We start from the raw sequence: 22,296 nt of genomic DNA, 5'->3' as shown, positions 1-22,296 counted from the left end.
TTGAGGTTACTAGACTCTATTGATAAGCAATTTAAAACAGGTGTCTTCCAAAATGTAAGAAAAAATGGTTTGGCCTGTTTCAGATACTCCATGAATGCAAGGTACAACATCTATTTCCCATACCTATTTCACTTCGCGACATAAGTGCTGTCCAGTGTCAAACGATCTGCATCAATACTCCTTCACTCAACAGTATGGAAAAATGTTGTATCAGTTTCTGTTCTCATTAACACATAAATAAACCACAGTTGAACATGTACCTACACGTGGAAAGCGATGCAGATTTCCACAGTGCAACGGGAGACAGAGTCTTCGTGAAGTGTGAAGTTCATTTGTGTGTGAATAAGGACAGAAATTGTTCATAATTTTCCATACTGGATAAGTAAAAGAGTACCGATGAAGATCACGGTCCAACAGACAGAATGAGTAAAGTAATGTTATGTAGTGCAGCAAAGAAGTAGAGAGAAAAAAACGAACAACTCGATATTGCACCTTACGTTCACGGCGTGGCAGAAACGTGCCAAAGCAATTTTTTCTTAAAGTTTTGAAAATACAACTTTTTTTTTCAAAATTCATTGTCAATATGGTCGAGTAGCGTCAAAAGATAATACGAATTATTTTCACCAAAGAAAAACGTATATGCAGGAGCTACACGGCAGTTTTCCCATTTGACTTATATACAGATCGCTGTGCAGTAAGGAGTTAAAATGTCGTGTTTATATTGTACGTGAGTATTCTAGTCTCTAATTAGTAGTAGCAGTTGTCTCTCCAATGATATTACAGTTTGAAACAAGAACATTTCTGAATTGTAAATTCTCCCAGTATCTTATCAGGGGAAGCGAAAACTCCAGAATTAATTCTATATTTGCAGAGTACAACTTACAACGATATCTAGGCACATATAAATTGCTAAGCAGCAGAAAAAAGCAAAATTAATCCCTTAAGAGTCCTAAAGCCATTTGCTTAATGAAAGTCGTCTTCTTCGAATAATTACGCGAGAGTTTCTACATTAAATAAAGAAATCTGCGCAGTGGCTCCCGGAGCTAATAAACATACCAGTTTTAAGATCCATTTGCGTGGTGTGGTTAGGATTGTGTAATATATCGTTAGACGGGTTTTCTCCTGGTTTTTGCTTTGCACTCACTGCAGATATTTCTTGCTATTTATTTTATCTGAGGCAGATATACTGCCTATATACTGCCAATTAGTTCACACGAATAATCACGTTAGACAACGACGGTATCAATAAATGTTTGACCAGATTGTATTTTTTCTTTGCTACAAGTAAACAATAACCAATGTCACGCTATATGACCTTTCTACGAAGGATTATACGTTTTTTGTTGGTAAAAAAGAAAGTGCACTTTGTTAAATTTGATACATGTCTAGCAGAAATATTCCACAGCTAAGGAGAGAAAACTGTAGCAATGCCACCGTACCGAGGCTATTAAAATATCCCAGGCGATACGTCTACTCAATAAAAGCGGTGAATTAGAGAAACAATGCTGAATAAAAATGAAAGAAACTCCCTATAACTGCGCGTCATATGCGGCTTGGAAAGCCTTAGCTATGAATTACAGCCCGCAGATTTAAATCGGTTCGCTTGTGCAGCGAACGGTTTAATTTGCAGTATAACTGGCAATCAATTTCCTTGTGTGCGCCTACTGGCAAAAAAGAGGTTACATTTCATTTAGACTATCTCTTCGGTTCGGAGTACGGCCATTATCATATGAATGGTGACGTTTCTTTTCAGTCGCAAATGCCAACGAATCGAAATTTTACTTGAGTTTCAGGGTTATTCATTTGCCATTTATTGTGCAGTGGTGTCAATTCGCGTATTTCCTCATTCTGCGATATGCATGCTGTTCCGAAGAAGCACATTTTTTCGTCACTATGAGCCAATGGCACAATAGTTTCGCGGACAAGCGATAAGATAGTAAATCTATCAGACAGAAGTTTGTTTCCCAGTCGGCATTAGTAGAATTATGGCCACTTTCACTACTAGCAGTGAAGTACTATGTCAAACAAACAACCTGTATCCTGGTTTAGCGTACATGTGAACTCGCTGAAGCACAAATATTTACGTCTGCTGTACTTCATGAAAAGACTGTTTTATTTGTGAGGAGGGATTGGTAAACGCCGCTCGGGATTAGCCGACCGGTCTTAGGCGCTGCAGTCATGGACTGTGCGGTTGGTCCCGGCGGAGGTTTGAGTCCTCCCTCGGGCATAGATTTGTGTGTTTGTCCTTAGGATAATTTAGGTTACGTAGTGTGTAAGCTTAGGGACTGATGACCTTAGCAGTTAAGTCCCATAAGATTTCACACACATTTGAACATTTTTTTGATTGGTAAAAAGTGAATTAACTCTAGACCTGGAACTTTTTAATTTACAGATACGCAAATACTCATCACCCCTGAGTGGTCGGGACATACGATGTTCGCTTGGGGTAAGGTCTGGTGAGTACGACGGATGTGGAAAAGTTTCAAGGAGGAGAAGAGTGATCGTTGCAACTGCACGGACACTGTGAGGTCAAGCATTATCATATTGCAAAACGCCACATTCAGTTAGACGTACATGTCGATTTGGCCCGTCTGCAAGCCAAAGATAATTCTTCAGTAAACCAGAATGTTACGCAATGATCATTCTGTCTCAACTATGCGTGCAACGCTCTGTAATAATACTTCATTCATTGCAAAAGAGAGTCAGCACGATCTTACCCGTAGATTCTCCCAATGAATTGACCGCCTTGTGCGTCAAAGGGCCGCAAAGGTTCTTCACTCATGAAAACGTATCTCTTTTTCAGTCCTGAAGTAAGATATCGTGGCACACACCTAACAGACGCAAGAGTGGACAAAAATACGGAAACACAAAAAACACAACAATTTATCGTCCCTAATACGGGTTGGGAAACCCGTGGGCATTCGAAACACCTTCCAGTCGTACCGAAATTCATAAATATAGTCCCGGATACTTTTAAAGGGAATCGTATACCATTCCTCCTGCAAAGCAGTTGCAAATTCATGTAACGGTGATCGAGACCACAAAGGCGCCTGTGGGGGGCAGGGGAGATACAACAATTTATCTTCGTACTCACAAAACCAATGTTCGACTCTGAGAGCTGTGTGAGCAGGGGTCCTGTAGTCTCGGAATAAAGAAACACCATTGGGAAACAACCATTGTGCCATCGAATAGAGGTGAGCAGCCAAAACGATCAAATAATCCTTGGCTGTATTTTTGAGACCTTCCAGAGTTTTCATACGACGCACGGACCACTACAATATGTCCGCCCACGCCACGTATCATTCTTCGGAAGTAAACTCGGTCACATTCTGTTGGCCTGCCCCCATTTAACTGTGCTCAGGCAGACGTTTGCGCTGACTGATACGCTCCCTGCCCTTTTAACAGATGACACTGCCATGGCAGGCTTAGTTTTGTGTTTTTTTCGTGCAGGGGGCTTTTATCACTTAATCTAAGTGTGTTGTCATTTTTTGTGTTGAGTGTGGCCTATGGCCTACGATTTTAGACTGGGTTTTTTAGTGTGTTTCTGGGTGGTTGGCTTTAGTCTGCTCCCTTCAATCCCACAAACCAACCAACCAACCAAACTCGGTCAAAAGTTGGATACAGAGTGCAACGACTCATCCGAAGAATGATGACTGTCTTCTATTGCTCTACAGTCCAGGTTTTATGACTTCGCACCACATTTTCCCGTTATAGACATCTGCATCACTGATGTGTGGATTTTGGAATTCAGATTCGCACTGAAATTTCTAGCTTATGGATCACACTTCTTGTCGTTTTTATGCTGACGTGATTCGCTAGCCCCAGATTCAGTTGCGCCGTGATTTTTGCAGCTATCGTCCTCTCATTTTTCCTCACAAACCTGTTCTATGATCGTCCATCACACACTTTCGTACGCGTTGTAACACAGCGGATAATGCTTTTCCACTTTCCCCTTACAGTGCCTGTAAGGGGAACACCATAACACTTCGGCTACGTTGTTTGTGGAATCGCACACCATACAAGCACCAACAATTTACCCACATCCAAAATCTCTTAGCCTCGACATAAAGCACTCACAACAACACAGAACACTGTCCTAACCACGTGTGACACTTGCAAAGTTTTGAGGACACGGCACAGGTACCGTTCGTGGTCAAAGACAACAGCGCACAATGCAGGCTTGGCTATTATCTGCATTTGTTTTCTAACATGCATTTCACGCAGGGTTACCACCCTTTTGCCCTACCTCTGTACTTAACGAATGTCAAGCACGCCGTGGCATGCTCATAGTTGCGCCTATTTCGTTCACTGACACGGGGCATGTCCATCACAAGGCTGTTGTAACGGCTACAATACACTCAGGTGTTACAAAGCAGTTTGCCTGACCTGAGCGGGCAGCACCTGCCGCAGAAACCATGCCATTTCTCAACTTTCTACTAGACTCGTACACTTCCTGTACTGGACCCTCAAAAAAAAAAAAAAAAAAAAAAAAAAAAAAAAAAAAAAAAAAAAAAAAATCCAAATGGCTCTGAGCACTATGGGACTTCTGAGATCCCCTAGAACTACTTAAACCTAACTAACCTAAGGATATCACACAACACCCAGCCATCACGAGGCAGCGAAAATCCCTGACCCCGCCGGGAATCGAACCCGGGAACCCGGGCGTGGGAAGCCAAAACGCTACCGCACGACCACGACATGCGGGCAACAAAATTTCGATTTAGACCTCCACGCGCGGTGTGTCACAGGTCAGCCGGCTCGTCTTAGATCAAAAATGAGATGAAATTAGCGAAGTATATAAGATTCTTTAGGAGTTGTATCTCGCTTAAGTTATTTGGACCATAGGAAACAAAACGGCGATGAAAAAAACCCCTTTTTCTTCATAAACCCTATTTTGAAATATGGTTCTTTCATCAATTTTTCGGTTTCGTCAGCCAAGTAAAAATATTTATAGTTGATGGATCGGAATAAAAGTGGTTCAACTCCTAGACAATAAAGTTACCTTCGTCGGAAACGAAGAATCATGGCAAACGGTTCAGTAGATTTAAACTTGACAAATGGAATGGGAAAAAATGTAATTTCGAGAAAACGCGTTTGAAGTTTTAACTCCATATAAATGCAATATAGTGCGATGTACGTTTAATCTGCTTTTCCGGGTCCATAAATTGGTCCTTCCTCTTTCTCATAGAGGGCGTTCTGCTCGAACTAGGCCATCCTGCGCTGCTCCAGAGCCGCTCGTACGGTCGGTGACAAGCGGTTTTCGGCCGCTTGAATCCGGTGGTCGTCCCAACGCTTGGAGAACTGTGTCGCATCGTTATCATGGTCTTCAGAATTGCTGAATACCGTTCCCTGAAGCTGCTCACTGCCAGAAAATTCGCAATCTCCACAGTCTTGCACCAGAAAGCAAATGCTTGGGGGCTAACTTCCAAACACACGCGTTCAAGCTTTCATTTGAATTTAGTGGCTTATAGTGAAATTGCGTGCTTATGGAATATCGTATCAGTTATGTCACTGCATTTGTGACTTCCGGTGAGAGGTCACAGCTCGTAGTAATCGCCGAAAAGCCATCGAGTAAAAGATAAGTGATTTCTCCCGTTCCCCAAGGTAGTGTTATAGGTCCTCTGCTGTTCCTTACATATAAAAACGATTTGGGGGACAATCTGCGCAGCCGTCTTAGGTCGTTTGCAAATGACCCTGTCCTTTATCGACTAATAAAGTCATCAGAAGATCAAAACAAACTCCAAAACGATTTAGAAAAGATATCTGAACTGTGCGGAAATTACCGGCAGCGGTGGCCGTGCGGCTCTGGCGATGAAGTCCGGAACCGCGGGGCTGCTACGGTCGCAGGTTCGAATCCTGCCTCGGGCATGGGTGTGTGTGATGTCCTTAGGTTAGTTAGGTGTAAGTAGTTCTAAGTTCTAGGGGACTTATGACCTAAGATGTTGAGTCCCATAGTGCTCAGAACCATTTTTTTTTTGTGCGGAAATTGGCAGTTGACCCTAAATAACAAAAAGTGTGAGGCCATCCACATGAGTGCTAAAAGGAATCCGTTAAACTTCGGTTACTCGATAAATCAGTCTAATCTGAGAGCCGTAAATTCAACTGAATATCTGGGTATTACAATTACGAACAAATGAAATTGGAAAGAACACATAGAAAATGTTGTGGGGATCGCTAACCAAAGACTTCGTTTTATTGGCAGGACACATAGAAAATGTAACAGATCCTAAGGAGACTGCCTACAGCACGCTTGTCCGTCCTCTTTTAGAATACTGCTGCGCGGTGTGGGGTCCTTACCAGGTAGGACTGACGGAGTACGTCGAAAAAGTTCAAGGAAAGGCAGCACATTTTGTATTATCGCGAAATATGGGAGGGAGTGTCACAGAAATGATACAGGATTTGGGCTGGAAATTATTAAAAGATAGGCGTTTTTCGTTGCGACGGAATCTTCTCACGAAATTCCAATCACCAACATTCTCCTAATAATGTGAAAATATTTTGTTGACACCGACCTGCTTAGGGCGGAACGATCACCATGATAAAATAAGAGAAATCAGAGCTCGTACGGAAAGATATAGCTGTTCATTTTTTCCGGGAGATATACGAGATTGGAATAATGTAGATTTGTGAAGGTGGTTCGATGAACCTCTGCCAGGCACTTAAAGGTGATTTGCAGAGTATCCTTGTAGCTGTAGATGCAGATGTAGATGTAGCTGTAGATTACGTATTTCTCTTGAACACGGAAACGGCAGGACTCCAGTCCTATGTTAACATTAGAATACACTGACTACCCAGAACTGCCGATATAAATCTGTCCAAGCGATAGCAGCATCAAATGGCGTGCAATGTCCGTTAGTCATCACACGCACGGTCCATCAGTAACGGTGCTGTCCCTGTGCATAATGGGGAAGGCGTGTGATCTACCTGCGTTTGACAGAGGGCAGATTGTGATGGCTTAACTTCTTAGGTCATCAGTCCCCTAGAACGTAGAACTACTTAACTAACTAACCTAAGGACATCACTCACATGCATGCCCGAGGCAGGATTCGAACCTGTGACCGTAGCGGTAAAAGAGTAAACTACTTTTGACGAGGATTCTTCTTAGAGTAGAATATTCTAAAACAGATTGAATGTATCTCTTCATATCATAACACAAATATAATGGTTGTCCCACTACAAGCAGACAGGATATTTATATTAGCATAGTGGCGTGTAATATTTCATCTGAACACCGAAACGTTTGCTGGTCTTCCCCTTGATACCTTTATTCAGCCTTTGTTTGTCGACAAAGCTTTTACTGGGTTCTACTCTATAAAGAATATCCCTTCCTAATGGGTATTGAATCACGCGGAGTCTTCCCCATGTCTTTTCGACACCTATCTGGAAATACAAGCCTAAAGCGTATTTCACTATATTTCTGAATTTTACGCTTTTGTACTCCGTTAGTCACTAGATAATAGTCCCCAGATAATTGCCAATCAGTTTTCTGTCATTCTCTAAGCGGAAATACACTCCTGGAAATGGAAAAAAGAACACATTGACACCGGTGTGTCAGACCCACAATACTTGCTCCGGACACTGCGAAAGGGCCGTAGAAGCAATGATCACACGCACGGCACAGCCGACACACCAGGAACCGCGGTGTTGGCCGTCGAATGGCGCTAGCTGCGCAGCATTTGTGCACCGCCGCCGCCAGTGTCAGCCAGTTTGCCGTGGCATACGGAGCTCCATCGCAGTCTTTAACACTGGTAGCATGCCGCGACAGCGTGGACGTGAACCGTATGTGGAGTTGACGGACTTTGAGCGAGGGCGTATAGTGGGCATGCGGGAGGCCGGGTGGACGTACGGCCGAATCCCTCAACACGTGAGCGTGAAGTCTCCACAGTACATCGATGTTGTCGCCAGTGGTCGGCGGAAGGTGCACGTGCCCGTCGACCTGGGACCGGACCGCAGCGACGCACGGATGCACGCCAAGACCGTAGGATCCTACGCAGTGCCGTAGGCGACCGCACCGCCACTTCCCAGCAAATTAGGGACACTGTTGCTCCTGGGGTATCGGCGAGGACCATTCGCAACCGTCTCCATGAAGCTGGGCTACGGTCCCGCACACCGTTAGGCCGTCTTCCGCTCACGCCCCAACATCGTGCAGCCCGCCTCCAGTGGTGTCGCGACAGGCGTGAATGGAGGGACGAATGGAGACGTGTCGTCTTCAGCGATGAGAGTCGCTTCTGCCTTGGTGCCAATGATGGTCGTATGCGTGTTTGGCGCCTTGCAGGTGAGCGCCACAATCAGGACTGCATATGACCGAGGCACACAGGGCCAACACCCGGCATCATGGTGTGGGGAGCGATCTCCTACACTGGCCGTACACCTCTGGTGATCGTCGAGGGGACATTGAATAGTGCACGGTACATCCAAACCGTCATCGAACCCATCATTCTACCATTCCTAGACCGGCAAGGGAACTTGCTGTTCCAACAGGACAATGCACGTCCGCATGTATCCCGTGCCACCCAATGTGCTCTAGAAGGTGTAAGTCAACCACCCTGGCCAGCAAGATCTCCGGATCTGTCCCCCATTGAGCATGTTTGGGACTGGATGAAGCGTCGTCTCACGCGGTCTGCACGTCCAGCACGAATGCTGGTCCAACTGAGGCGCCAGGTGGAAATGGCATGGGAAGCCGTTCCACAGGACTACATCCAGCATCTATACGATCGTCTCCATGGGAGAATAGCAGCCTGCATTGCTGCGAAAGGTGGATATACACTGTACTAGTGCCGACATTGTGCATGCTCTGTTGCCTGTGTCTATGTGCTTGTGATTCTGTCAGTGTGATCATGTGATGTATCTGACCCCAGGAATGTGTCAATAAAGTTTCCCCTTTCTGGGACAATGAATTCACGGTGTTCTTATTTCAATTTCCAGGAGTGTATTTTCATATCTTGCTTAGCATTCTTAGTAACACCTGTTGACACTGATGCTTCAACAGTTACTGCAACGCTGCCGTCCGTTAAATGAATCTCTAATTTATGATCTGTCAGTTACGTGGGGACCTAAGGTGTTTCCCTCACGACTCCTTTCTTTACAAATTGCTCAGTAAAGACTTTCGCCAGCCGGAGTGGCCGAGCGGTTCTAGGCGCTTCAGTCAGGTTCGAATCCTGCTTCGGACATGGATGTGTGTGGTGTCCTTAGGTTAGTTAGGTTTAAGCAGTTCTAAGTTCCAGGGGACTGATGACCTCCGATGTTAAATCCCATAGTGCTCGGAGCCATTTGAACCATTTGAAAGGCTTACAAGAATTTCGACAAACACTGCGCGCTCGCAGTAGACCCAGACACGTAATAATCGATGTTGGTACCGAGCGAGATGGCGCAATGGTTAGCAGAGTGGACTCGCATTCGGGAGGACGACGGTTGAAACCCACGACCGGCCATCCAGATTCAGATTTTTTCGTGATTTCCCTAAATCGCTCCAGGTAAATGCCGGCATGATTCCTCTGTAATGACACGGTCGATTTGCTTCCCCATTCTTAACACAATCCGAGCATTTGCACCGTCTCTAATGACTTCGGTGTCGACGGGTCTTTAAATCCAAGCTTCCTTCCACATGGATATTCGTATAACATGTATGCCCGAGAAAATACGCTAACAGAAAGTGAAAGATTCCCCAGACACAGCCTTCAATCTATCTAGTGTTAACTCTCGAACAGGCTGACGTAAGCTAACCTGTTGGGAATTCCATTGTCACCAGTAAAATGGATTTGTAAAGTTTATAATGCTTTGGCAAAGTTTGCCAAACCACTCTCTTTGTTCAAAGGTAATCACCGAGTGATTGGAAAGCAGCAGACGTTCTAAGTGTACAGTGCAAAATTCATGGCCAGGGAGTTACTTCTCCCGTAAGAGGACGGGGCGAAGTAGGGAAAGAGCTTACGAACTTTGCATTGGTACCACCACAGAATCACTCCTGCGGACATTCCCGCGGCTGCCACGATTTCAGATATAATGTTATAGTGTCTACACTGACGTGCCAAAAAAAAAAAAAAAAAAAAAAAAAAAAAACGTGCGACAGCGATACGCATATATAATTGTTGGGGGTAGTATAACGTACAGAAGGTACAAAAAGGAAGCGCATTGGCGGACCTGTGATTTGTAATCCAGTGATTCAAGAGAGAAGGTATCCGACGTCGATTAACAAACTTTGAATGCGGAATGACAGTTTGAACTAGACGCATGGAACAGACCATTTCCGAAGTCAAATGGTTCAAATGGCTCTGAGCACTATGGGACTTAACTGCTGTGGTCATCAGTCCCCTAGAACTTAGAACTACTTAAACCTAACTAACATAAGGACATCAAAAACACCCATGCCCGAGGCCGGAATCTAACCTGGGACCGCAGCGGTCGCGCGGTTCCAGACTGTAGCGCCTAGAACCGCTCGGCCACTCCGGCCGGCCTTTGGAAATCCTTAGAGAACACAAAGTGCAAGAGTGTGCTCAGAAACCCATTATTGTTGTAGTGGTCGTCAATCCAGAGACTGGATGATGCAGGTCTCCATGCTACTCTATCCTGTGCAAGCTGCTTCATCTCCCAGTACGTACTGCACCCTACATCCTTCTGAATCTGCTTAGTGTATTCATCTCATGGCCTCCCTCTACGATTTTTACCCTCCACGCTGCCCTCCAATACTAAACTGGTCATCCCTTGATGCCTCAGAACATGTCCTACAAACCGATCCCTTTTTCTAGTCAAGTTGTGCCACAAACTCCTATTCTTCCCCGTTCTATTCAATACCTGCTCATTAGTTATGTGATTTACCCATTTAATCTTCAGCATTTTTCTGTAGCACCACATTTCGAAAGCTTCTACTCTCTTCTTGCCCAAACAAATTATCGTCGATGTTTCACTTCCATACATGGCTACACTCCATTCAAATATTTTCAGAAACGACTTCCTGACACTTAAATCTATACTCGATGTTAACAAATTTCTCTTTTTCAGAAACGCTTTCCTTGCCATTGCCAGTTTACATTTTATATCCTCTCTACTTCGACCATCATCAGTTATTCTGCTCCCTAAATAGCAAAATTCCTTTACTACTTTAAGTGTCTCATTTCCTAATCCCCTCAGCCCCTCAGCATCACCCGAGTTAACTCGACTACATTCCATTATCATCGTTTTGTTTTTGTTGATGTTCATCTTATATCCTCCATTCAAGACACTGTCCACCCATATCTGAGGCTTTATCTCCCACTACGGATAAAACAGTGGCTGACGGCTTTCACTTAACGATCAAGAGCAGCGACGTTTAGATAGAGATGTCAGAGTTAACAGACTGCAGAAATCTATGTGAGGCGTTCGGCCAACGTATCCGTTAGGACTGTAGTGTGGGGGGCCGGGGGGGGGGGGATGGAGTTGCGGTGCGGGGGGGGGGGGGGGAGTGGAGAGAAATTTGACGTTAATGGACTGTGGCAGCAGACGACTGACGTGAGTCCTTTGCTAACAGCTGGACATCGCATGCAGCGCCTCTTCTGGGCTAGTGACCGTATCGGTTGGACCACAGACGACTGCAAAATTGCGCCCTGGTCAGATGAGTGCCGACTTCGGTTTGTAAGGGTTAATGGGAGTGTTCGAATGTGGCGCAGACCCCACGAAGCCATGGACTCAAGTTGTCAACAGGGCACTTGGCAAGCTAGTGGTGGCTCCATAATGATGTGGCCTGTGTTTGCTTGGAATGGATTGGGTCATTGACTGGCAATGTTTATGTTCAGCTACTTGGAGACCATTCGCCGCCATTCACGAACTTCATGGTCCCAAACAACGATGGAATTTTTGTGGATGAAAATGCGCCGTATCATCGGACTACAAATGTTTGCGATAGATTTGAAGAACATTCTGGACAATTCGAGAGAACGATTTGGCCACCCACATCGCCCGACATGAATCCCATCGAATATTTATCATGCATAATCGACAGGTCAGTTGGTGCACAAAATCGTGCACCGGGAACACTTTCGCAGTTATGTACGGCTAGAGGGGCAACCTGGCTGATAATTTCTGCAGGATACTTCCAACGACATGTTGAGTCCATGTCACGTTGAGTTGCTACACTACGCCCGAGGAAAGGTGGTCCGATACGATGTTAAGTGGAATCCCGTGACTTTTTTCACTTTAACGAGTATCTGCCGTGCGCCTTATAGGCATCGATTCAACTGGTATTTCCCTGACTATGGACCGTATAGCATTTCAGAAGTAAATTCATCTTTCTTCTCAGTTCAACCAATATTTCTACTAATGTGTGTCTACATGATGACCCGTAGATATAAATTAAGAATAAGACTGTTGCAGTAAAAATATGCAAACATCAATTATAATAACGTCACATCGTGTGTTGTTGTCGGTTTAACGATATGTTCTCTAGTACTTACCATTACACATATGTTTGACACCTGTTGCTTGTTCAGTATGTTCCCTCTCATTTGCTGGCCACACTTCGCTGCCTAATCCCTGGAACAAATCTGTGATCGAACTGACTGGAACGTGCTGCACCTATAAGTGAGAGGCTGCCGGATAAACTATTTAAATTTCTGGGTCTCTTGTAACTATGGGAACTAACTAAAAACGCCACATTAGCATGTCTTAATTCGACAGTAGAGTATAAAAGAGCCTTGAATGCCTGAGAGCGCATAGACAGTTCTGGTAGATGGGTATTAGGAGCCACGTATGTGAGGGGGCGAAAGCGCGAGTCTCGGGACGGTCTTAAGCTATCTATGACAAGAAAGGTTCTATAGCTAAAACGTTTAAAAATGCAAGTTAATGCGACCCTGAAAAAACCTAGCTAATAACATGAACTATTTTGAATGCTTCATTGCACTATTTTTTAGGACCAGCAAGCGCATGGCGTGTCCATAGCATTGTACAGCACATAAACAAGTCGACTTTTATTTTAGTTTTTTAAAAAGACAGTTACGTCAATTGAGAATAAAACCAAATGAAACCATGTCTTACGAAAACGAAAATCACAAAAACAATAACAGGATGCAATAGGTAGGTGGACTACCTATTATCTACCTAGACAATCAATATTGGGTAACAGACTTTTGTGGCGCAGCTAGGTCTTTACGTCAAGAGTAATATCTGGGAACCCTTTTAGTGACCGACAAATTTCAATCTCCTCTATAATTTTGAGTGTAATACCCTTATTTTCCTAGTGCGGCAAATGCAAATTTGAATATAGGTTAGTAACTGAATGGCCTCTTACATATAAATGGCCCTCAAAGCTGCCCCAGCGCCCGAGTTGTTACTATATTCTCTAAAACGGACATCAAAGCTTCTTTCTTTCGCGCTTATATACCTAGAATCACAATCGTCACACGTCATGCAATACGCACCTAGTGACTTAGCCCGCTTTGTCTCCTTCTCAGGTCTAAATTTAATACCATTATTCTTTGGGACAGAATATGCCGGTCTTGGAGACCAGACGCTTACCAATCTTACTAGAAATATTACCATAATAAGGAGTCCTATGATATTTACTGTCAATATGAGCCCCATTACATTTTGGGATGAAAACATTCGATGTGCTAGATCACGCAAAGGTGACAAGATCATTACGCCAAACGTGTAAAATAATACTCTATGGATAGGTTTACTGCTGAATTGGCCGGTATGTATCTCGTGTATGGGTTCACTGAATGCAATAGAACAGCGACACGGGAAGCTACAGTGAGCTGATTCCACAACGACGGCAATCGCATCTGATTGCAGTGTATCTTTGATGGTTGTTACTTTACTCTATGTTTTGGTGACTGAATGCCCCAAGTTTTATCACTGTTGTGAAATTATTTTCATAGAAACATAGGTAATGGAGGAAACTACCGAATAAATCGTAGATACATTACCACTACGCAACAAAACATTAGAAACCACGGGCTCCTATGTCAAAAAACAGAGAAGATGTTCCCCGAACAACGTCCGAAATTTTGTCCGTGTAGTTCGTGTTCACCTTGTATATGTAACGATCGTAACTCATCGTGTTACCAACCCCCTAACAACGCCATGTGCTGTGACGTGCGTGGCCGACCGAACAACGACGAAAACAAAGGATGAATTGAGCGTAATTAATGAAAAGAAAATCAAGTGATAGATTCTGGACCTTTCGACAAGGAGAAAAAAAAACGCTGCTCTATCCAAAATTTTCGAATAAATTTTGTTTCATAGTACCTGCATATTTAACCGAGAGTTAAGGCAGCTAAATAATTACAGAAACGAAAGGAATATTGTAATAATAATCCCCTACCTTCAGAGGAACCGCGATCTGCAAACGGATCTCGATGGCCGTTCTCGACTGATGTCATTTTGATAGGAATTAATAAATTGTTCAAAACGGCGGTGATCAATAATAAGATTCAAGTTTAAAGGATAATTTTTTTCGTCTTGAGGCGCGCAAGAACACAGAACAACCGGCTGTCCCAACGGCCGAGGTGGTGCCAGGTTACGAAACTTCTGGGGTAAAAGGGAAGCGGCCCTGTCAATGGCCGAGCAAGCATGAGCTAGCCGCCGGACCACGCAGCAGGATGGCACAGGAACTTCTTACTTTCAGCCATAGACACACTACTGTGCGCTGCCAACCAGCCCTGATCATCACCGCTCCTGTCCATTCTGGAACGTCTTATTGGCTCTTCCAGTAGCTGTCATCTCGTCAGCAACCGCACATTGTCTATACGTACGCCTCGCCATGCGGCGGTAAAGCTTAACGTTTCGTGAGGTCGGGCACGGTCTAATAATGATGCCCGGTTTCGACAGACGTTTCGGTTCTGTGCCGATCGCGGTTATTTCGCTAAACTAAGTGAGAGCAGCAGCGCCAGCCACGGGGTAAGGTTCACCGAATTGTACCAACCCCCTCCCCCCTTTTGTTGCCAAAACCTACACTACTGGCCACTAAAATTGCTACTCCACGAACATGACGTGCTACAGGCGCGAATTTTAACCGACAGGAAGAAGATGCTGCAATATGAAAATGGTTAGCTTTTCAGAGCATTCACACAAGGTTGGCGCCGGTGGCGACACCTACAACGTGCTGACACGAGGAAAGTTTCCAGCAGATTCTTCATACACAAACAGCAGTTGACCGGCGTTACCTGGTGAAACGTTGTTGTGATGTCACGTGTAAAGAGGATATATGCGTACCATCACGTTTCCGACTTTGGTAAAGGTCGGATTGTAGCCTATCACGATTGCGGTTTATCGTATCGCGGTCATTGCTGCTCGCGTTGTCGAGATCCAATGGCTGTTAACAGAGTATGGAATCGGTGGGTTTATGAGGGTAATACGGAACGCGGTGCTGGATCCCAACGGCCTCGTATCACTAGCAGTCGAGTTGACAGGCATCTTATACGCATGGCTGTAACGGATCGTGCAGCCACGTCTCGATCCCTAGGTCAACAGATGGGGACGTTTGCAAGACAACAACCATCTCCACGAACAGTTCGACGACGTTTGCAGCAGCATGGACTATCAGCTCGCAGACCATGGCTGCGGTTACCCTTGACGCTGCATCACAGGCAGGAGCGCCTGCGATGGTGTGTTCAACGACGAAGCTGGGTGCACGAACGGCAAAACGTCACTTTTCGGATGAATCGAGGTTCTGTTTACAGCATCGTGATGGTCGCATCCGTGTTTGGCGACATCGCGGTGAACGCACACTGAAAGCGTGTATTCGCCATCGCCATACTGGCGTATCACTCGGCGTGATGGTATGGGGTGCCACTGTTTACACGTCTCGGTCACCTCTTGTTCGCATTGACGGCACTTTGAACAGTGGACGTTACATTTCAGATGTGTTACGACCCGTGGCTCTACCCTTCATCCGATTCCTGCGAAACCCTACATTTCTGCAGGATAATGCACGACCACATGCTGCAGGTCCTGTACGGGCCTTTCTGGATACAGAAAATGTTCGAATGCTGCCCTGGCCAGCACATTCTCCAGATCTGTCACCAAGTGAAACGTTTGGTCAATGGTGGCCGAGCAACTGGCTCGTCACAATACGCCAGTCACTACTCTTGATGAACTGTGGTATCGTGATGAAGCTGCATGGGCAGCTGTACCTGTACACGCCATCCAAGCTCTGTTTGACTGAATGCCCAGGCGTATCAAGGCCGTTATTACGGCCAGAGGTAGTCTTTCTGGGCACTGATTGCTCAGGATCTATGCACCGAAACTGCGTGAAAATGTAATGAAATGGTTCAAATGGCCTTGAGCACTATGCGACTTAACTTCTGAGGTCATCGATCGCCTAGAACGTAGAACTTATTAAACCTAACTAACCTAAGGACATCACGCACATCCAGGCAGGATTCGAGCCTGCGACCGTAGCGCTCGGCTCCAGACTGGACCGCCTAGAACCGCACGGCACAATGTTATCATACGTCAGCTCTAGAATATATTTTCAATGAATACCTGTTTATCTTCTGCATTTCTTCTTGGTGTAGCAATTTTAATGGCCAGTAGTGTAGTTCAGGTTTCTCACTCCGAAACGTTCTCAATTCAACTTATGTAGCTATAGGTGAATATTATATCCATGTGTCATTCTCTGAATAGGTCAATGTCAGTGGTGCCTGCCCTCGGTTACGAGTACATTGTTCTGTGCTCTTCGCGCTACTTCCTAAATCTTTTATTTCTGCTTCGATTTCTACCACTTTACCCAAGCATCCATTCATATCAGTGGCTCCCTGCAAGTAGGGTCGTAGTCCACACAGTCTGATACTGTGTAGAATAATAATATGAGATACCGACGGCCTATCAGTATTTTTCCCTCCCACTAGCTGGGGTAAGCTCTTTTCATTCAGGCCGCCTAGTGCACGAAAACTGTGGCAGACGGGTTAGGTGAGGTATCGAGAAGATGTGGCCCGTGTAAGCGCTTAAAACAATCCACGCAGTCAGCAGGCTTACTGCGTAGCAAGCAGATACGTTTCGCTGACTTACCTTCGTATGGAAGTGAAGTACTGGTCGAGGAAGTCCTTTGCGTGTTTGAGAAGCTCCTCCGGCGATCTCGGGGCTGTGGTACTCCGACCCGGCATCGCCATTAGACTCCCCAGGCATGTCTTCGGCGTGCATTGTGTCGACTGCAACAGTCAATAATAGTATTCATCTTTATTTGTGTCAGACGGTCAGCAAAGTGTTTAATTTACTGTTAAGCGTTTTCAAGGGATTTCTTGGTCAACTGTATAATCCCTTGATACACCAATTAAGAAAATGTACGAAATCTGCATTAGAGATGGTGATTATCGCTAACAACAGGTTTTCGGTTATATCGTTTGCCTTTCAGCATTGAAACCTTTCTGTTAAAACCGTTCAGGATAACCTGTTTCTGAAATTACTGCCTTTTCGGTGTTCTGGTCCTATTATTGTCAAAAATATGTTGAAATGTGTGTGAAATATTATGGGACTTAACCGCTAAGGTCATCAGTCCCTAAGCTTACACACTACTTAACCTAAATTGTCCTAAAGACAAACACACACACCCATGCCCGAGGGAGGACTCGAACCTCCGCCGGAACCAGCCGCACAGTCCATGACTGCAGCACCCTAGACCGCTCAGCTAATCCCACGCGCCCTATTATTGTCGAAGAAAGATAAAAAGAATTTGACTCTCTCCGTACCAAGATAGAGTGAATCAAAAAATTGCATTAAAAAGGCGAATAAAATAAAACTTATTCCGTCCACTATTCTCTGCTTTCCTCGAAATGTTGAAAATAATTGAATACCACAAAAAAAAAAAATAATCGCAAGAATTCAAATTTTTTGAAACTCTGCGCAAAAATCAAGTTGCAACCGTGGATCGTATCTCTATTTGTGCATTACGAATGGTCAGTGCTAAAGCGAGAAAGCTGTGGTTGGAGGACTCTGTTTATCGTGTTAATTTGTCCATTTTCTGGAGCCACAAGCAAATAAAGGCGTATTATAAACACTTAGGAAGCTATTTTTACTGATTGTCGTAAATGAATTGTTGTGAAGTTTTTGACTTATTACAGTTGCGGTGATTTGTTTTCTCCTGTATTACTTCATAGAAATGGAAAACAATCAAATGAAGAGTTGTATTTCATCGCTACGTCATTTCTTGCTCGTTTCTGCGGCACTGTGATTAAGGAAGATAGGAAGATTGGGTTTAACGTCCATTCGATATCCAGTGCATTAGATACGGAGCACAAGCCCGGATTTTGTCAAGGATTGGGAAGGACATAGCCCGTACCCATTCAAATGAACCATCCCGGAATTTACATAGAGCAACTTCGGGACATCGCCGAAAACATAAATCTGGATTCTCGGGCATGGGTTTGTACCGGCGTCCTCCCGAATGAGAGTGATGTGTGCTAACAACCGCGTATTGTTATTAAAATAGCACTGAACGCTTTTCCCAATTTCTATAATAACGCAATATTTTACACCAGTGTAAATTATACGAATAGAGAATACTCCTTGCTTTAAAAGAGATTATTTAAATATGAAAAATTACCACTGCTGCAATGGCTGATAGATGTTTCGATTTTTTTACTCGGTTATTAGTAACAAATAAACATCAACTGTTATAACCGAAACCAAACAGTTACTGAAAAATATGGTTATTCAGAACTAAAATTCCGGTATCGGTTTTAACCACTTGGCTTTTCTCGTTCCCAATCTGCATTCCACCTCTAAAGCTGTTCTCACAGGGGACGACAAAACGTACGTGGACGAAAAGCTAGTGACGTCACAGCATGGAACTGCACGTTCCGCTACACCGCGGATCGTGAAATAAAGAATCTGGCATGTCAAATTTTTGCCATGGGGAGAGGAACGTGGCCAGAGAGATGCGATGTAGATTTACGTCACAAGCGGAACGTAGGGTTGGGCTGTGTCTGGGGGAGGAGACCAGACAGGGAGGTCATCGGTCTCATCGGATTAGGGAAGGAAGGGGAAGGAAGTCGGCCGTGCCCTTTCAAAGGAACCATCCCGGTATTTGTCTGGAGCGATGTAAGGAATTCACGGAAAATCCAAATCAGGATGGCCGGACGCGGGATTGAACCGTCGTCCTCCCGAATGCGAGTCTAGTGTGCTAGCTATTGCGCCACCTCGCTCGGTGGAACGTAGGAGCCGCCATACTCTACGACGGTAAACAACGTATTTGGTGGGTTTTATTTCTCGGAGAGTAAGTGGTACGATTATAAGCTGTTTCAAAGCATTATAAAATTGAGGATCTTCTGAAAACGCGACGTTTTAGCTACGATTAGTTATAATAAAATGACAGGAACGGTTTTCTGTCGTTGATGTTTTTAGTCTGTTCTGTGCTACGAAATTATACCGTTTCAGTGCTATGGCTCATTCATGATGTACCAAAAGCGCGTCTTTTTCGTACAGTTTGCATATTAAATATAAATAATAGTATATGAACATACGGTGTTTACATGTCATACATCGAGGTACATCAGCCATGTCCAAACGGTAGCGTGTTTTAGGGTCTGCAAAAAAATCTAACGGTATTTCCGTCATTGTTATTTCCTTAGGATTTCTGGGAAACAGCTACAATTAATCCCAGTCGATTTCGAAACTTTTCTTGCGTGACTTTTTTCCGTTTTGAACATGTTTCTTTTCCTGTTTTGAACGGATTTGCCACTTCTTGCAAAGGACAAATGAAGAAATATTCGAAAACTGTAATTCTATCATGGAATTTAGAAAGGCTGAAATAAAGGGCTTTTATATTTACTGCTTTGGTTTATGACCATTCACTGAAGTCTTTTAAGGCAGCTTTGCAAATGTAAGTCTCGATGTTGTCTCTGTCGCTGCACTATGGACTTTTGGATCTGCGATAGTCATCAGCCATGTGTGTTTTATGGATAAATTACCCTATGTTCTTGTAATTTTTTGTTTCTTGTAATGTTTCACTTTGTCTTTTGGTATAACCGATTTCTTCATTAGTAACACTAGCTATTTATTGAATAAATCTAATTCTTATTGGTCTGCAATAGTGAGTAGATGATGGTGTAGGATTTCGTTCGACTAATCACATCAGAACCATGATTCTTTTCAGTTTTTTGTTTAAACTGAATTTTCTGTGAACCATCACAACCGCATTTACAGATAAGATTCAATGCCTTTAAGCCATCTTTTGAAATATCATCTAAAGTCTCTTCCAGGTACTGTATAATATTAAAGACTCACTTGTGTGATTAGGCAAGGCTTGAAGTTGATTCTTTGCACACGTGACAGTTACCTGATACAACTAAGTCACATGATAACACTGTTTTTAGCCACTTGACGGATAGTGTAACAAGGTAGATCTTATCAGCTGTCCGGATAATTTCGTATCGTTTCCTTATCAGTTTGTCAGTGCGGCTTTCACGATGATTGTCAGGCTAAGATATGTGAAAGTCGTCTTTTTGCTTGTGAGTCACTGCGACTCCTATCTAATGCCTGTCGTTATTTAGCTCTTCGTGTAGGAAATGGAGCAATATCTTAAACCATTTTGGAACCATCAACATTTCCAGATTCTCGGCGATTCATTTTACTAGCATACTTTAATTCTGTTGCTCCAACATTGTTTCTCGGTAGCTGTGTCTTACACCTTTTGCTGAGTTCGCATACCTCAACGAACGACTTCGATAACCTACCAAACCGAGGTATGCAGCACGGAATTGTGGTGGTAATTTGCAGTCAGTTATGGTTGATTTTGATGAACGTAGTTTCAACGTGTGAAGCAAGCCGTAGTTTCTTTAATTTTGACTCTCCAAAAGACAGTTTATGTATAAAACCGTTCTTTCTTCACCAGGGAAGGTAGGATCTCATAGTACGTAATTTACCATATGGTCATATCTCTTGACAAACAATTTTTTTAGAAGATACTTTCATAAGGTCATGGGGACCTAACCTTGTCATAATTATGACTTTTGATGGACATAGATAAGAACAAAATGCTTTCAGAATTAATTTCGAAGATTACGTTCTTTTATAGCTGGCAACTCATTAATGGAGACTAAATCGAGCAAAATCAAAATGCGCTATTCTGGGGCTACTTTTTCAAATTTACAGTAGAGGAATGACCTTTATATTGCACTATATTAACAAAGATGCAGGAAAACACACTGAACTATAACAAAAAGAATGAGTGCCAATAAAAGTAGTATATAATGTGAATAAAAATAATTTTAAATAACGGTACATAGCTGGGTCTTCGGAATCCATATTGCTTTTCACTACACTTCGAGAAAAAAACAAAAAAACACTTTAACCCGTTCACAAACGCAGACTGATATCAAACCAGTAGTGAATCGTAAATACAGACTAGCTTTACCGCCCCATCAGACTATTGCAGGAAATTATGCATTCCGGGAATTATTCGCATTTGAAAAACGGTTATTTGGCCAGCTTCAAGGGCAATATACCCTTTAGTGCGTCGGATAAAATGTGGCATGGGCTATTGCACTGGGAATAACGTAAGTGTCGAAATGATTTACCCAATAAACTATACAAGTGATTATTAATTCATAACCTCTGCAGCTTCTAACTTTCTGTGTGTTTACCGGTTGCTGTTTACATGTGAAGTTATGAAAGCAGTATGAACTACAAACTGTTTCAGTTCATTCATATGATTATGAGGGGCGATTCGTATCTTGCAGCATCAATTTTCCTGTCATGAGGTATTCTCAGTATGGTAACATCCTCTCTCCTCATCAATGCATTCTACAAACAGGAAGTTTTCGTCCCATGCATGATGACAATGGAAAGTGTGATATGTCGAGATCGGAACTTGAGGATTCTGCGACGAAGAACTTTGGTAATGCACAGACATGTAGTATGCTGGAGCACTGCTCTGGCCACACGACCCATGACCGTCTGAACAGTACCGCAAGAGTGCACCTTACACGTGTATCATTCTCAGAAGGTGGAGGCTCTAGAACTTCCGGATTTCGCACTTTGTGCACAATTTGTGCAGTGGTTCGTTCATTAAAATACTAACGTTCCTACCTTCAACATGCCTGTGTTATTCCCTGCTAACGCGTAGTTTCCGCGTTCAGCTTGTTGTTGTTAATAAGCACAATATCAACATGTTGGGCTATAAAGCGCACATTAGCCATTACACCTCATTAATCAATGTTTTTCGTGAACATTTGGTCTTCAGTGGCTTATACTAGTGAGGAAGTATGCGCAATATGCGATCACAAATAAGCAAAGTAAACAAGCCCTAGCTTCTCAGTATCAGAGACAATGGAGATGATACTCATCACTAAGAAAGAATGATTCATTTTCCGCAAAAAATATCTCTTG

The 22,296-nt window shown here is 43.7% G+C and overlaps 1 protein-coding gene across 2 annotated transcripts in view; it reads right to left on the bottom strand.

Annotated features, from left to right (window-relative positions):
- LOC126339265 (nitric oxide synthase, salivary gland) overlaps positions 1 to 22,296 on the bottom strand; it is a 1,479,392-nt gene that overhangs the window by 537,345 nt on the left and 919,751 nt on the right. For both annotated transcript variants that reach the window (XM_050001617.1, XM_050001616.1), the window contains exon 2: positions 16,981 to 17,120. In XM_050001617.1, the coding sequence (XP_049857574.1) occupies positions 16,981 to 17,081 (101 nt within the window). In that variant the 5' untranslated portion in view covers positions 17,082 to 17,120. The remainder of the gene's footprint in view (positions 1 to 16,980; positions 17,121 to 22,296) is intronic.

The sequence above is a fragment of the Schistocerca gregaria genome, chromosome 1 (assembly GCF_023897955.1).
Source record: "Schistocerca gregaria isolate iqSchGreg1 chromosome 1, iqSchGreg1.2, whole genome shotgun sequence".
Taxonomy (NCBI): domain Eukaryota; kingdom Metazoa; phylum Arthropoda; class Insecta; order Orthoptera; family Acrididae; genus Schistocerca; species Schistocerca gregaria.
The sequence above is the reverse complement of the archived record's forward strand: the minus strand, read 5'-3'. Positions and strand labels throughout refer to the sequence as shown.